We start from the raw sequence: 15,822 nt of genomic DNA on the forward strand, positions 1-15,822 counted from the left end.
CAAGGAGTGATTGAGGGATGGGGGAAGCAGGGAGTGATTGTGGTATGGGGGAATCAGGGAGTGATTGCGGGATGGGGGAAGCATTGAGTGATTGTGGGATGGGGGAGCAGGGAGTGATTGTGGGATGGCGAGCGGGGAGTGATTGTCGGATCGGGGAACAGGGAGTGATTTCGGGATGGGGGCGCAGGGAGTGATTGTGGGATGGGGGGAGCAGGGAGTGATTGTGGGATGTGGGAGCATGGAGTGATTGCGGGATGGGAATGCAGGGTGTGATTGTGGAATGGGGGAAGCATTGAGTGATTGTGGGATCGGGGAACAGGGAGTGATTGCGGGATGGGAAAGCAGGGAGTGATTGTGGGATGGGGGAAGCAGGGAGTGATTTTGGGATGGGGGAGCAGGGAGTGATTGTGGGATGGGGTAGCAGGGAGTGATTGCGAGATGGGGGAAGCAGGGAGTGATTGCGGGACGCGGGAAGCAGAGAGTGATTGCGAGATGTGGGAAGCAGTGAGTGATTGTGTGATGGGGGGAGCAGGGAGTGATTGCGGAAGGGGGGAGCAGGGAGTGATTGTGGGATGGGGGAGCAGGGAGTGATTGTGGGACCAGTGAGCTGGGAGTGATTGTGGGATGGGGGAAGCAGGGTGTGATTGCGGGATGGGGAAGCAGTGAGTGATTTTGGAATGGGGGAAGCAGGGAATGATTGCGGGATGGGGGAAGCAGGGAGTGATTGTGGGATGGGGGGAGCAGGGAGTGATAGTCGGACGGGGAAGCTGTGAGAGATTGCGGGACGGGAAATCAGGTAGTGATTGTGGGATGGGGGAAGCAGGGAGTGATTGTGGGATGGTGGGAACAGGGAGTGATTGTGAGATTGGGGAGCAGGGAGTGATTGTGGGGTTTCGGGGAGCAGGGAGTGATTGTGGGACGCGGGAGCAGGGAGTGATTGTGGGATGGGGAGCAGGGAGTGATTTCGGGATTGGGGAGCAGGGAGTGATTGTGTGATGGCGGAGCAGGGAGTGATTGTGGGACCGGGGAGCAGGGAGTGATTGTGGGACGGCGGATGCAGTGAGTGATTGCAGGACGGGGGAAGCAGGGAGTGATTGCGAGATGGGGGTAGCAGGGAGTGATTGCGGGATGGGGGAAGCAGGGAATGATTGTGGGATGGGGGAAGCAGGGAGTGATTGTGGGACGTGGAAGCAGTGAGTGATTGCGGGATGGGGAAGCAGGGAGTGATTGCGGGATGGGGGAAGCTGGGAGTGATTGTGGGATGTGGGAGCAGGGAGTTAATGTGGGTTCGGTGGAGCAGGGAGTTATTGTGGGAGGGCGGAGCAGGGAGTGATTGTGGGACGGGGGAGCAGGGAGTGATTGTGGGATGTTGGAGCAGGGAGTGATTGTGGGATGGGGGAGCAGGGAGTGATTGTGGGATGGGGGAGCAGGGAGTGATTGTGGGACCGGTGAGCAAGGAGTGATTGTGGGACGGGGGAAGCAGGGAGTGATTGCGGGATGGGGAATCAGGGAGTGATTGTGGGATGGGTGAGCAGAGCGTGATTGTGGGATGGGGGATCAGGGAGTGATTGCGGTATGGGGAGAACAGAGAGTGATTGCGGGATGGGGGAGCAGGGAGTGATTGCGGGATGGGGGAGCAGGGAGTGATTGTGGGATGGGGGAGCAGGGAGTGATTGTGGGACCGGTGAGCAGGGAGTGATTGTGGGACGGGGGAAGCAGGGAGTGAATGCGGGATGGGGAAGCAGGGAGTGATTGTGGGATGGGGGAAGCTGGGAGTGATTGCGAGATGTGGGAAGCAGGGAGTGATTGTGGGATGTGGGAGCAGGGAGTGATTGCGGGATGGGGAAGCAGGGAGTGATTGTGGGATGGCGAAGCAGGGAGTGATTGTGGGATGGGGGAGCAGAGAGTGATTGTTGGATGGGGGAGCAGGGAGTGATTGCGGTATGGGGGGAACAGAGAGTGATTGCGGGATGGGGGAGCAGGGAGTGATTGTGGGATGGGGGAGCAGGGACTGAATATGGGACGGGGGAGAAGGGAGTGATTGTGGGATGGGGGAGCAGGGAGTGATTGTGGGACGGGGGTGCAGAGACTGATTGTGGGACGGGGGAGCAGGGAGTGATTGCGTTACGGAGGAGCGGGGAGTTATTGTGGGATGGGGGAGCAGGGAATGATTGTGGGACGGTGAAGCTGGTAGTGATTCCGGGAGGGGGAGGCAGGGTGTGATTTTGGGAGGGGGGTGCAGGGAGTGATTGAGGGATGGGGGAGCAGGGAGTGATTCTGTGATGGGGGAGCAGGGAGTGATTGCGGGATGGGGGAAGCAGGGAGTGATTGCGGGATGGGGAAGCAGTGAGTGATTGTGGGATGGGGGAAGCAGGGAGTGATTGCAAGATGGGGGAAGCAGGGAGTGATTGCAAGATGGGGGAAGCAGGGAGTTATTGCGGGATTGCGGAAGCAGGGAGTGATTGTGGGACGGGGGAAGCAGGGAGTGATTGCGAGATGGGGAAAGCAGGGAGTGATTGCGGGAAGGGGGAAGCAGGGAATGATTGCGGGATGGGGGAAGCATGGAGTGATTGTGGGATGGGGGGAGCAGTGCGTTATTGTGGGACGGTGGAGCAGGGAGTGATTGCGGGATGGGGAAGCAGGGAGTGATTGCGGGATGGGGGCAGCAGGGAGTGATTGTGGGATGGGGGGAACAGGGAGTGATTATGGGATGGGGGAGCAGAGAGTGATTGCGGGATGGGGGAAGCCGGGTGTAATTGTGGGACAGGGAAGCAGGGAGTGATTACGCGGGATTGGGGAGCAGGGCGTGATTGTGGGATGGGGGGAGCAGGGAATGATTGCGGGATGGGGAAGCATGGAGTGATTGTGGGATGGGGGAAGCAGGGAGTGATTGCGCGATGGGGGCTGCAGGGAGTGATTGCGGGATGGGGGAAGCAGGGAGTGATTGTGGGATGGGGGAGCAGGGAGTGATTGTGGGATGGGGGATGCAGGGAGTGATTGTGGGATGGGGGGAGGAGGGAGTGATTGTGGGATGGGGGAGCAGGGAGTGATTGCGGGATTGGAAAGCAGGGTGTGTTTGTGGGATGGGGGAAGCAGGGAGTGATTCCGGGACGTGGGAGCAGGGAGTGATTACGCGGGACGGGGAATCAGGGAGTGATTGTGGGATGGGGCAAGCAGGGAGTGATTGTGGGATGGGGGAGCAGGGAGTGATTGTGGGATGAGGGAGCTGGGAGTGATTGCGGGATGGGAAAGCAGGGAGTGATTGTGGGATGGGGGATTCAGGGAGTGATTGTTGGATGTGGGAGCAGCGAGTGATTGCGGGATGGGAAATCAGGGAGTGATTGTGGGATGGGGGAAGCAGGGAGTGATTACGTGGCACTGGGTAGCAGGGAGTGATTGCGGGACGGGGTAAGCAGGGAGTGATTGTGGATGGGGAAGCAGGGAGTGATTGAGGGATGGGGTAAGGAGGGAGTGATTGCGAGATGGTGGAAGCCGAGAGTGATTGTGGGATGGGGGAAGCAGGGAGTGATTGTGGGTTGGTGGAGCAGGGAGTGATTGTGCGATGGGGGAGCAGGGTGTGATTGTGGAATGGGAAAGCAGCGAGTGATTGTGGGATGGGGGGAGCAGGGAGTGATTGTGGGATGGGGAGCAGGGAGTGATTGCGGGATGGGAAAGCAGGGAGTGATTCCGGAGGCGGATGCAGGGAGTGATTACGCGGGACGAATCAGGGAGTGAGTGCTGTGGGAGGATTGGAGCAGAGAGGACAGTGTTCCCTCCATATATTAGGTAGACTGTGCTGATTGAATGTGTATCATTGGTCTGACTCTTGTAGCTAATTAGCCTCAGTGATGCACTCGCTCCTTCTCTGGCAGGCTCTGCACTGTAGCACTGGAGCATCTCAGTCCAACAGCGAAGAGCGCAGGCTTCGATGTCAAGGCCCTTCGAGCATTCCGGGTATTGAGACCGCTACGTCTGGTATCAGGTGTTCCCAGTAAGTGCATTAGAGTCACTTTTTTTCTAGAAAAGTAATTTTAGTGACTGTTTATTCAGGGTATGGGTCATAAGATCATAAGAAATAGGAGCAGAAGTAGGCCATCTGGCTGCTTAAATCTGCTGCACCATTCAATATGATCTTGGCTGATCTGACTGTAACCTTAATTGCACTTTCCTGTCTGCCCCCCATAACCTTCAACTCTCTGGTAGATCAAAAATCTGTCTAACTCAGTTTTGAAAATATTCAATGACCCAGCCACTACTGCTCTCTGCGGAAGAAAATTCCAAAGATTAACGACCCCCTGAGAGAAGAAATTCCACCTCATCTCCATCTTAAGTGGGAGACCCTTTTTTTGAGACTAGTCCTGAGTTCATGATACCCCACAAGGGGAAACACCCTCTTAGCATCCATCTTGTCAAACCAGGTCAGAATCTATGTGACACATTTGTCAGAATGTTTTAATAATCTCACCTCTTATTCTAAATTTGAATGAGTATAGGCCCAACATGCTTAACCTTTCCTCATAAGATAATGCCTTCATCCCAGAAATCAGCCTCGTGTACCATCTCTGAACTGCTTCCACTCTAAGTATATGTCTCCTTAAGTAAGGACCCCAGGTGCAGTCTCACCAATGCCCTGTACAGTTGTAGCAAGGCTTTTATACTTACAATAAAAGCCAACATTCCATTTGCCTTCCTAATTCCTTACTGTACCCATGTGTTAAAATTTTCCGATTCCTGTACAAGGACACCCAGATCCCTCCGTATGGCAGCAATCTGCTGCCTCGCTCCATTTAAATAATATTCTGTTTTTTTTTATCCTTCCCGACAAAGTGGACAACCTCATATTTTTCCACATTATACTCCACCTTCCGCATCTTTGCCTAGTCATTTAGCCTAGCGATATCCTTTTACAGACTCTTGTGGTGGAATATTCTGGCTCCGTCGCAGCCGGGGGGAGGTGTCGGAAAATGTGGCGAGCCATTCAAAAGTCCATTGAGTTCGGCAGGATGGACAATCCCACCAATGGAAGGGGCTGGAAAAGTCTGACCCTTGTATTCTCCTCACAACTTGCTTTCCTACTTATCTTTGTATGGTCAGCAAATTTGGCTACCGTACACTCATCCAAGTCAGTAATATAGATTGTAAATAGTTGAAGCTCCAATACTAAATGCCTGTGGCACTCCACTAGTTACAATTTGCTAACTTGAAAATGACCCATTTATCCTGACTCTCTGTTTCCTGTTAGGTAGCCAGTCATCTATCCTTGCTGATATATTATCCCTAACACCATGAATTCTTATCTTGTGCAGTAACCTTTTATGTGACACCTTATTTTGGAAATCCAAATACACTACATCTATTGGCTCCCCTTTATCCACCCTGCTTGTTATATCCTCAAAAGAAGTTGAATAAATCTGTCAAACATAATTTCCCTTTCACAAAATGATGTTGGCTCTGCCTGATTGTATTCCAATTTTCTAGGCAGCCTGCTACTACTTCCTTAATAATTGATTCCAGTGTTTTCCCAAAGATAAAGATTTGGCCAACTGACCTATAGTTTCCTGCTTTCTGTCTATCTTCTTTCTTGAATAGAGCTGTTTCATTGGTGGCTTTCCAACCCACTGGGACCTTTCCAGAATCTAGGGAATTTTCGAAGGTTACAACCAATGCATCCACTACCTCTGCAGCCATTTCCTTTAGGACCCTAGGATGCAGGCCAGCAGGTCTAGGTGACTTATCAGCTATAATCCCCATTAGTTTTCCCAGTGCTTTTTCTCTAGTGACAGTGATTGTTTTAAGCTCCACCCTCTCTTTTGCCTCTTGATTTTCTACTATTCTTGGGATGCTTTTTGTGTCTTCTACTGTGAAGACAATTACAAAATACTTGTTCAAAGTCTCTGACATTTCTTTATTTCCTGTTATTAACTCCCCAGTCTCACCCTTTCAGGGGCTAACACTTACTTTAGCTACTCTTTTCATTTTTATATACTGTAAAAGTTTTTACTGCCTGTTTTTACATCTGTGGCTAACTAAGGAAGTTAAAGATGGCATCAATTTGAAAGAAGAGGCGTATATTGCTCCAAAAATTAGTGGTAAGTCTGAAGATTGGGAAAATTTTAGAAACCAGCAAAGGGCAACTGAATAAAAAGATACAAGAGTGTGAGAGAAAACTAGCAAGAATTATAAAAACAGACAATAGAAGACACAAAAACCATTCCAAGAGGTCATAGCTTCTTTCTTTCTCAATCTTTGACAAGACTTATGAAATATCTCCTTAAAATGTCTGCCACTGCTTATGTACTATCTTACCTTTTACATATTTTCCCAGACCACTTTAGCCAACTTTGTCTTCATATATTTGTTTAACTTTAAGACACTAATTTCAGACCCAAAATTCTCATAGTCAAACTGAATATGAAATCCCATCCCATCCTAGGGCTTCAATTATTTACTATCTATATTAATGACTTGGAGGAGGGGGCAGATTATACAAAAATAGGTGGGAGGATATGTTGTGAGGAGGACATAAGGAATCTACAAGGAGATAAAGATAGGTTGAATGAGTTGCCAAAAACTTCGCAGCTGGAGTTTAATGTAGGAAAGTATGAGGTCATGCACTTTGGTAGGAAGAATCAAAAGGCAGACTATTATTTAAGTGAGAGAGACTCCAAAGGAGTGCAGCACAGAGGGATCTGGGTGTTCTTGTGCATGAAACACAAAGTTAGCATGCAGGTGCAGTAAGTAATTAAGAAAGCAAATGGAATTTTGGCCTGTGTTGCTAGGACTTTGGAGTTTAAAAGTAGGGAAGTCTTGTTACAACTGTACAGGTCGTTGGTGAGGCTGTACTCGGAGTACCATGTACAGTTTTAGTCCCTGTATTTAAGAAAGGATATACTGGCATTGGAGGCAGTTCAAAAGAGATTCACTAGGCTGATTCCTGGGATGAAGGTGTTGAAATATCAAAAACAGCTAAACAGGTTAGAGGAATGAGGGTTGATCTTTTTGAAACGTGCAAGGTTCTGAGGGGTCTTGACAGGGTAGATGTTGAGATGATGTTTCCGCTAGTGGGAGAGTCTCGAGCTGGGGGACATCGTTACAGAATAAGGGGGCACTCATTTAAAACTGAGATGCAAAGGAATTTCTTCTCTCAGAGGGTAGTGAATGTCTGGAATTCTTTACATCAGAGACTTGTGGAGGCAGATCACTGAAAGTATTTAACGAGGAGGTAGATATATTTTTGAAATATCGGGGAGTTGATGATTATGAGGAGCTGGCATGAAAGAGGAGTTGAGGCCTGGGGCAGATCAGCCATAATCTTATTGAATGGCGGGGCAGGCTTGAGGAGCTGAATGGCCTACCCCTGCTTCTATTTCTTTATGTTCTTATGTTATGATCACTCTTACCCAGAGGATCATTTATTATACTTCTTTAATTAATTACACATTACCAGGTCTAAAATGGCCTATTCCCTGGTAGGTTTCAGAGCGTCTCTTTTGAAGAAGCTGTCCTGAATACCTTCTATGAACTTATTCTGAAGGCTACCTTTGCCAATTTGATTTGTCCAATCTATATGAAGATTAAAACTGCCCACGATTATTGCAGTATTTTTCCTGGTAGCCCCTGTTATTTCTTGATTCATACTCTGTCCTGCTGTGTAGCTGCTGTTAGGGTGCCTATAAATTACTCCCAATTCTTTCCTTTGCTATATCTGATGTTATGCCCTGATCTACCAAGCCAAGATAATTTCTCACTACTGCACTGATCATCTTTTATAACAGAGGTACCCGACCTCCCTTTCTTTCTTCATATCCTTCTAAAATTTCAAATACTCTACTTACTGTGTAACCTCATAGAGGCACTGTTCCCTATGAAAAGCAAAGGACCCAGCACCTTTGAACCTCACTGAAAACAGTCTTCCAGTCAAAAAAATACCTGCTGACCATTACACTTTGCATCCTGTGTCTGGGCCAGTTTTGAATCCAAACTTAGATCCCATGTGCTCTTACTTTTCTGATTAGTCTGTCATTTGGGACTTTATCAAAAGCCTTATTAAAACTCATGTCGACAACATCAAATCTTCATCCTTGTTACTGCTGCAAAAAAATTCAGCCATGTTTGGCAGTCATGACCGTTCTGTCAGAGATCCATACCAACTGTCCTTGATTAATATATACCTTTCTCAATGCTGATTTACACTGCCCCTCAGAATTTGTTTCAGTGATTTCCCACCCTCAAGGTCAGGCTGGCTGACCCTTAATTATTTGGTCTATCCCGTCCTCGCATTTTAAGCAATGGTATAATATTAGCTGTCCTTCAGTCCTCTGGCATCATGCCTCAAGCCAGGGAGGATTGGAAAGTGATAGTCACAACCTCCACTACTTTTTCTTTGTTTCTCTTAGCAGCCTAGGATATATTTGATCCAGGCCTGATATCCACTTTCAAAGATGCTAAACTCCTTAATATTTCTTTACTCACAATGTTTACTCCATCCAATATGTCACACTGCTCCTCCTTAACTATAAAGTCTCAATTGTTGCTTCTTTTGTGAAAATAAATGCAAAGTATTCATTAAGAAATGTGCCCATGTCTTCTGCCTCCACACACAAGTTACCTTTTTAGTCTGTAATTGGCCCTATTCTTTCCTTAGTTATCTTCTTGTTCTCTATGTATTTATAAACTATCTTTTGAGTTTTTCTTGATTTTACTTGCCAATATTTTTGATGCCCCCCAGTTGCTTTTTTAAATTTCATTTTCCATATTCTTCTCAGCTTTCTGGAGTTTTGAGCTCTTGGCATTTGTCATAAGCTTACTTTATTCCCCTTATCCGACTCAATATGTTCTTGTCATCTTGCAGGTGGGGTGGGATGCGGTGTTGGGTCTAGATTTGGGAGCCCCACCCTTTTTCTTTATGGGAGCGTATTTGTTCTGAATCCTCTCTATCTCATTGAATACCTCTCACTGCTCTGACACTGATTTCCTTCAAGTAGCTGCTTCCAGTCCATTTTACCAAATCGCATCTTAACTTAGCAAAATTGTTCTTTCCCCAATTTAAAACTTTTCCTTCTGGTCAATCATTATCCTTTTCCATAAACACTCTAAATCTAACTGAATTCTGATCACTAACATTAAAACACTGTCCTCTTCCACCTGCCTAGTTTCATTTCCTAAAACTAGCCCCAGAACTGCCCTCTCTCTTGTTGGGCTTACTGCGCAATGGCTAAAATAGTTCTCCTGAATGAATTTTAAGAATTCTCTATACTGAATTTATTCCGGTTAATATTAGGGTAGTTGAACCCCCCACTATTATGGCTCAATTGTTTCAACACTTCTTTGAGATTTGTCTGCACATTTACTCTTCTATCTCCCTGTATAGAACAACCCCAGCAGTGTGATTGTTCCTTTTCTGTTCCTCAGTTCAACCCATATGGCCTCATTTGATGCTCCATGTAGGACCTTATCCCTTCTCATAGCTGTGATTGTTTCTTTAACTAAAATTGTGACCTCCCCTACATTTTATAGCCCCTCTCTATCCCATTTGAAAACTGTTATGATGTGGCAGATGATGTGTGCCAGGTGGACCCAAACCCACAAGGGAAACTTGGTCACACTATCACAATGGTTTTGCAATTTGTATTTATTGCAAGAATATGTGTGCACTGAACTCAGAGGTACTGAGTCCACCAAGGCCTTTAGAGATTTAAAAAATTGAATTAAAATATTTATGAACAAAATTAAAGGTTTCAAGCACATACATAAGACTACAATTACTTACTACTATAATGACTCTTAAAATTCCTAATTAACCTGACTCCCAGTTACAGCCCCTTTAAAGCAACAGTCCAAAATAGATTTTAGATTTAAAACAGAACCAGCAAGTTAACAGAATACCCATGTGACAATGGAAATCCAAATGGCTTTTCCCCAACCTCAGTTTAGTTTTATAATACTTATGCACAAATGGCTGGAGGCTTCATTAAAGCTATTTCACACACTCCTGTTAGATCTTACATGGCTTTTCAACACATAGCTTTTCATTCTCCTTTATATATGTTTCTCTCTTTTTAATGTGTAAATTCTATTGTTCCATTTTTCTTTGAAACTGTATCTTACTCATAATATTGGCAACATGAAAATTTTTATATTATCAGTAGCCTTTGGGAAAAATAAACACACACCTTAGCCTTGCTCATCTGGCTAGTTGTAAACAGACTAAAATCTAAATCCCTTCATTTAACTAAAAATGCAAATTCCCTTCACACCTTACATGCTAAACCAGCATCCCTGTTTACTCATTAGCATGTCAAGCACCTAGCTTCATTTGATGATTTCAACCTTACAATCTACTTGACTCCAAATGTAATTAAATCACATAGACAGATCCCACTATACTTACCCCATAAACCTACTTCACAATAAACAAGAAAAATATCATGAAAATGATTATACTTTCATCACAAAATCCTGTAACCAAAAATGTTGAGCTGCCAAGCCTGTCCTTCTTTAAGCCATGTTTCAATAAGAGCTAGACACCTTGCTTTGAAGTGCATACCATTCATCACTGAACAACTGCTTTTGTTGTCTATTTTCTAGCCTTTGTTTTCTCTGCTTTTCATGCTTGCTTATTAATTTCCTGCCTTCCATTTGCAGCTTTGCTTCTCTTCCTTCTGAATCTGTGCTCAGGCTCCAATTCCCCTGCTGAGCTAATGTAAACCCTCTCCAACAGCACTGACAAACCTCCCGCCTTGAAAATGGTCCTGCCCCCTATGTGCTGAAACCCGTCTGGCTTGTACAGGTCCCACCTCTCCCAATGCCCCAGGAATCCATAGTCCTCTCTCCTGCACCATGCTAACTCAACCTTAGCTATGTCTACTATGCAGTGTCTTGTTGAAGGCCTTTTGAAAATCCAAATAAATTACATTATTCAATTCTGCTTGTCTGCCCTTTATGTTGCTGCAAATAAATCAGTGAATTTGATCAAGTATGATCTTTGTTTTTGAAATCTGGGCTCACCAGTCCTTATTATATTTTTGGTTTCTACTACACCTTTGAGTAAAAATTCCATTATCTTTCCTACCACTGATATTAAACACTGACTTGTTCCGTCTCCCTTTTTAAATATAGGAATCAGATGGGTTGTCTCAGTCCTATGGCACTTTTCCTTTTTTGAATGATTTTTCTTGTATGTGTAATAGTACCTCTGCTGTCTCTTCCAAAATTTCCTTTTGTATGTATGGATTTCATTCTCTAAAAGTGTGACTAGTTTATCAATTCACTCCTCACTTTCTAACTTAAATTCCTTTTTTTGACCTCTTTTTCTAATGGCACATGCACCTTGTTAGTCTTTCTGGTAAATGCTGAAGCAAAGTAACTATTCAATATGTCTGTCAATTTGCTGTCATTACCTGTGAATTTATCATGTGTATCCCCCTCTTTGTGACAATAACCTGATTTTTCTTTTGTTGTTTATGTGGCTGTAGAATACATTACTATTTCATTTTATATTCCCTAATAATTTAACTTGAGTATTACTGAAAAAAGAGACATGTCGAAGCTTTTGTCTTGTACTCAGCAGGACACTTTACAAGAATACAAATAAAAGGGCAAAACAACAAATTATACTAAATAATCTACAGTTGTGCTAACAATTATGCTGACAACCAATTTAAGATTGTCAGTTGGGCTCGCAGTATTGTGCATGTGCGTGTACTGGAAGCTACATATATTAATACACAAGGCCCTGTTGATTGCAAACGGAAAGAACATGTACACATATTGCGCCTGTTTCAGCTAAACAAGCTGACTCATTCCTCAAGGCAATGCCTTGACCAATCAGGGTCAAGCTGCCAGGTTTAAATTTCAAACAATGCTTGGCAATTAACTATCAGCCACCATCACTGGTGCATTCTCTGTGGCAATGCCTCTACCAATCAGTCCACTTGTCAGCCAATCAGCACTCTCTTATATTGGTATTCTTGTGAAGCATTTTAAATATTTCCCACTGCAGCTCTCTTTGTCAATTTTTTTTACCCAAGTTTATCTTTCATACTTCCATTTTCTTCCCCTCAAAATTAGCATTTCTCCAGACTATTACTTCGGTTTTTCTCTGTCTTATGTCTTTATCAATCATTTCTTAAAATATTATGTTATGATTGCTTTTGTCTATTGTTCAGCTATTCTTGGTTCTCTTGGTTACAATGGTTCTTTTCCTATTCCTAGATCCAACAGTGATACATCTCTGGTCTCAACTCCATGTACCCCTTTCCCTATCTCTTATCCCCAGTTTATTTGGCGGTAGTTGAAACCTTTACTCATTTTAAAAATGTGCTTACTTTCTTTTTACTGTTTTCTCTTCCCTTATCTCAATTGTTGTGATCAATCCCTTCTTATCCTTTCTCTCAATCCATGCGAATTCTTTTCTTTCTATTGTTGGTTATATTTCTTTCTACTATTGCCATTATGTTATATCAAATTTTTCAAAAAATTATTTATTCATGCGATGTGGGAGTTGCTGGCTAGTCCAGCGTTTAGTTCCCTTGAAATAGTGTAGCTGCATCACTTCTATTCATACCTCCATTTCCTTTCCAAATACATCAGAGTATTTTACTGCCTCTTCTTTATGTAGCCATGTTTCAGTTATGCCGACTACATCTGATACCTCGCTGAGAATTACAGCCTCCAGTTACTCTGTCTTGACTCTGAAGCCATATACATTGATGAACAAGCAATTAGAATTCATTTTTGTCAATCATTCCCTTCACTTTACTTTTAACACGTTGAATGTGTTTTATTACTCTGTTTCTTCCTTAACTGTTACCTGCTCCTGACCTTGGCCTGACCTTTATTCTCATCCTTTATGTCTTTTATTTTCCATTTGTGTGTTATTTTCATTAGGTCCATCCCCTCATTTTACTAGTTCAAAATCCCAGCCATAAGCCATATTCATCCTTTCTGTTAGGACACTTATCCCATTCCAGTTCAGGTGGAACCCATCTCAACACCTTATCCCAGTGTCCCATTATGTTATGATCACCATTGTCTAGCTTTTTCCCTATGTTTAGTTCTCTAATGTGCATTGGTTCCTTATGACTTGCTTGGTCTAGAAATGAACCCCCTTTCATTTCCAGAACCTGAAGCCCCCTGCCTCCTTACGATATCAGCCTTTCAACCAGACATTTGCTTTCCTGATCTTCCTACTCCTACCCCAGTTCTCACATAAAATAGATAGAAATTCTGAGATTACGACCAGGGAAGTCCTGTTTTTAACTTGGTTCCTTACTTCTGATATTTTCTTAGCAGGAATCTTCCCTTTTCTTCCCCATGGATCACAACAACAAGGTTTTCCACTTCCCTTTGTAAGTTCCCCTACAGTTGCTCTGATATAACCTTTGCACCATGTCAGTAACATACACTTCTGGACTCTGTCACGACTGCAGAGGATGCTATTTATTGCTTTAATTAGCATATTCTTTATGACTACCTTCTGTTTCTGCTCCTTCCCTCAGTACCCCCAGGCCTCAGATTATCCATTAGGTTACACCCACCAACAACAAAAAAAACGCGAGGTCAGCTGTCAAAACTCAGTCCGAGCTCCACTGCCGTTATTGCTGCCCTGGAGCTCGCGACTTTGGGAAGCCCTGAATTAGGATTTCAGTTCACACACCTGTCTGCCAACCAAACTGAAAACAAATAATTTAATCACTATTTCATTGCTATTTTTTAGACTTTGCTGTGTGCATATTTGAGCTGTGTTTCCAACATTAGAACAGTGATCTCACTTCAAGTTTACTTAATTAACTGTAAAGTGCTTTTTGTGAAATGCTTTATAACTGCAAGATCTTTCTGACTCCCAGTGACCATGTCCTATTTGTAAGAATACGATGAAGTGTTAATGAGGCTGATGATTGTGAGGTGGACCATGCTGAGTACTTACTGATCTCTGTTCAGGTTTACAGGTGGTGCTGAACTCGATAATCAAGGCCATGGTCCCTTTGCTGCACATCGCACTGCTGGTCCTCTTCATGATCATCATCTATGCCATCATTGGATTGGAGCTGTTCATGGGCAAAATGCACAAGACGTGTTTTTACACTGCCACAGGTACAGTGTGAACATAGCCAGTTACGCACCCAGACGGTATGAACACGCACCCGGGCAGTGAGTATACAACGTAAACATACACCCGAGTGGCATGAACACAGCATGAACTCAGACCCGGACAGCGTAAACATAGTATGAATGCACACCTGGACGGCGTGAACAGGGCGTGGCACAAGCCTGGACAGCGTGAATGGACACACATGCACAGACAGACAGTGTGACCACAATATGAAAATATGCAGGTACAGTGTAAACACTCAAACAGACAGCATAAAGATGCACACACGCATGGCATGTGTGAGCACGCATGCGTGAATGCACGGAATGTGTGAATGCACACGCATGCACACACAGACACGCGGAATGAGTGAACAAACACATACAGAATGTATGAACACGCAAACACGCAGAATGTAAAAACACACACACATACAATGTGTGAACACACACATGCAGAATGTATAAACACACCCGGAGAACGTGTAAACACAAACACATACACAGACACAAAAACACACACATGCAGAATGTGTGAATACAAACACGCACATGTAGAATGTGTAAACACACAGAAGCAGAAGGTGTGAACACATATGCACGCGGAATGTGCACACACACATAAACATGCGAAATGTGTACACACACACATGCGGAATGTGTGCACACAAATGTGGAATGTGTGAATGCACACACATGCAAAATGTGTGAACACAAATACACAAAATGTGTGAACGCAAACATATGCACACAAACATGCATGCAGAATGTGTGAGCACAAATACACAAACGCAGAATGTGTGAACACACACACGCAGAATGTGTGAACACAAACACATGCAGAATGTGTGAACACAAACACACGCAGAATGTGTGAACACACACACGCAGAATGTGTGAACCCAAACAGACACAGAATGTGTGAACACACACACGCGCAGAATGTGTGAATGCACACACACGCAGAATGTGTAAACACACCCACAGGCAGAATGTGAGAACACACACACACGCAGAATGTGTGAACACACACACATGCAGAATGTGTGAACACACGCACGCAGAATGTGTGAACACATGCACGCAGAATGTGTGAACACACACACAAATGCAGAATGAGTGAACACACACACACGCATATTGTGTGAATACACACACACGCATATTGTGAGAACACACACACATACAGAATGTGTGAACACACACACACGCAGAATGTGAGAACACACACACGCAGAATGTGAGAACACACACACATGCAGAATGTGAGAACACACACACGCAGAATGTGTGAACACACACATGCAGCATGTGAGAACACACACACACACGCAGTATGTGAGAACACTCTCACATGCAGAATGTGAGAACACACTCGCAGAATGTGAGAACACACACACACGCAGTAGGTGAGAACACACACACGCAGAATGTGAGAACACACACACACGCAGAATATGTGAACAGACACACATGCAGAATGTGTGAACAGACACACACACAGAATGTGTGAGCACATACACACGCAGAATGTGAGAACACGCACACGCAGACAGTGTGGACACGCACAGGCAGCATGTGTGAACACAAACACACAGAATGTGTGAACACACCCACGCAGAATATGTGAACGGACACACACACGTAGAATGTGAGAACACACACACACGCAGAATATGTGAACACAAACAGACGCAGAATGTGAGAACACACACGCAGATGGTGAGAACA

The 15,822-nt window shown here is 44.6% G+C and overlaps 1 protein-coding gene across 1 annotated transcript in view; it reads left to right on the forward strand.

Annotated features, from left to right (window-relative positions):
* LOC121282430 (voltage-dependent L-type calcium channel subunit alpha-1S-like) overlaps nucleotides 1–15,822 on the forward strand; it is a 746,261-nt gene that overhangs the window by 101,499 nt on the left and 628,940 nt on the right. The window contains exons 4-5 of the mRNA XM_041196142.1: nucleotides 3,873–3,991; nucleotides 13,942–14,094. Coding sequence (XP_041052076.1) covers nucleotides 3,873–3,991; nucleotides 13,942–14,094 — 272 coding nt within the window. The remainder of the gene's footprint in view (nucleotides 1–3,872; nucleotides 3,992–13,941; nucleotides 14,095–15,822) is intronic.

This window comes from Carcharodon carcharias, chromosome 9 (genome assembly GCF_017639515.1).
Source record: "Carcharodon carcharias isolate sCarCar2 chromosome 9, sCarCar2.pri, whole genome shotgun sequence".
NCBI classification, from domain to species: Eukaryota; Metazoa; Chordata; class Chondrichthyes; order Lamniformes; family Lamnidae; genus Carcharodon; species Carcharodon carcharias.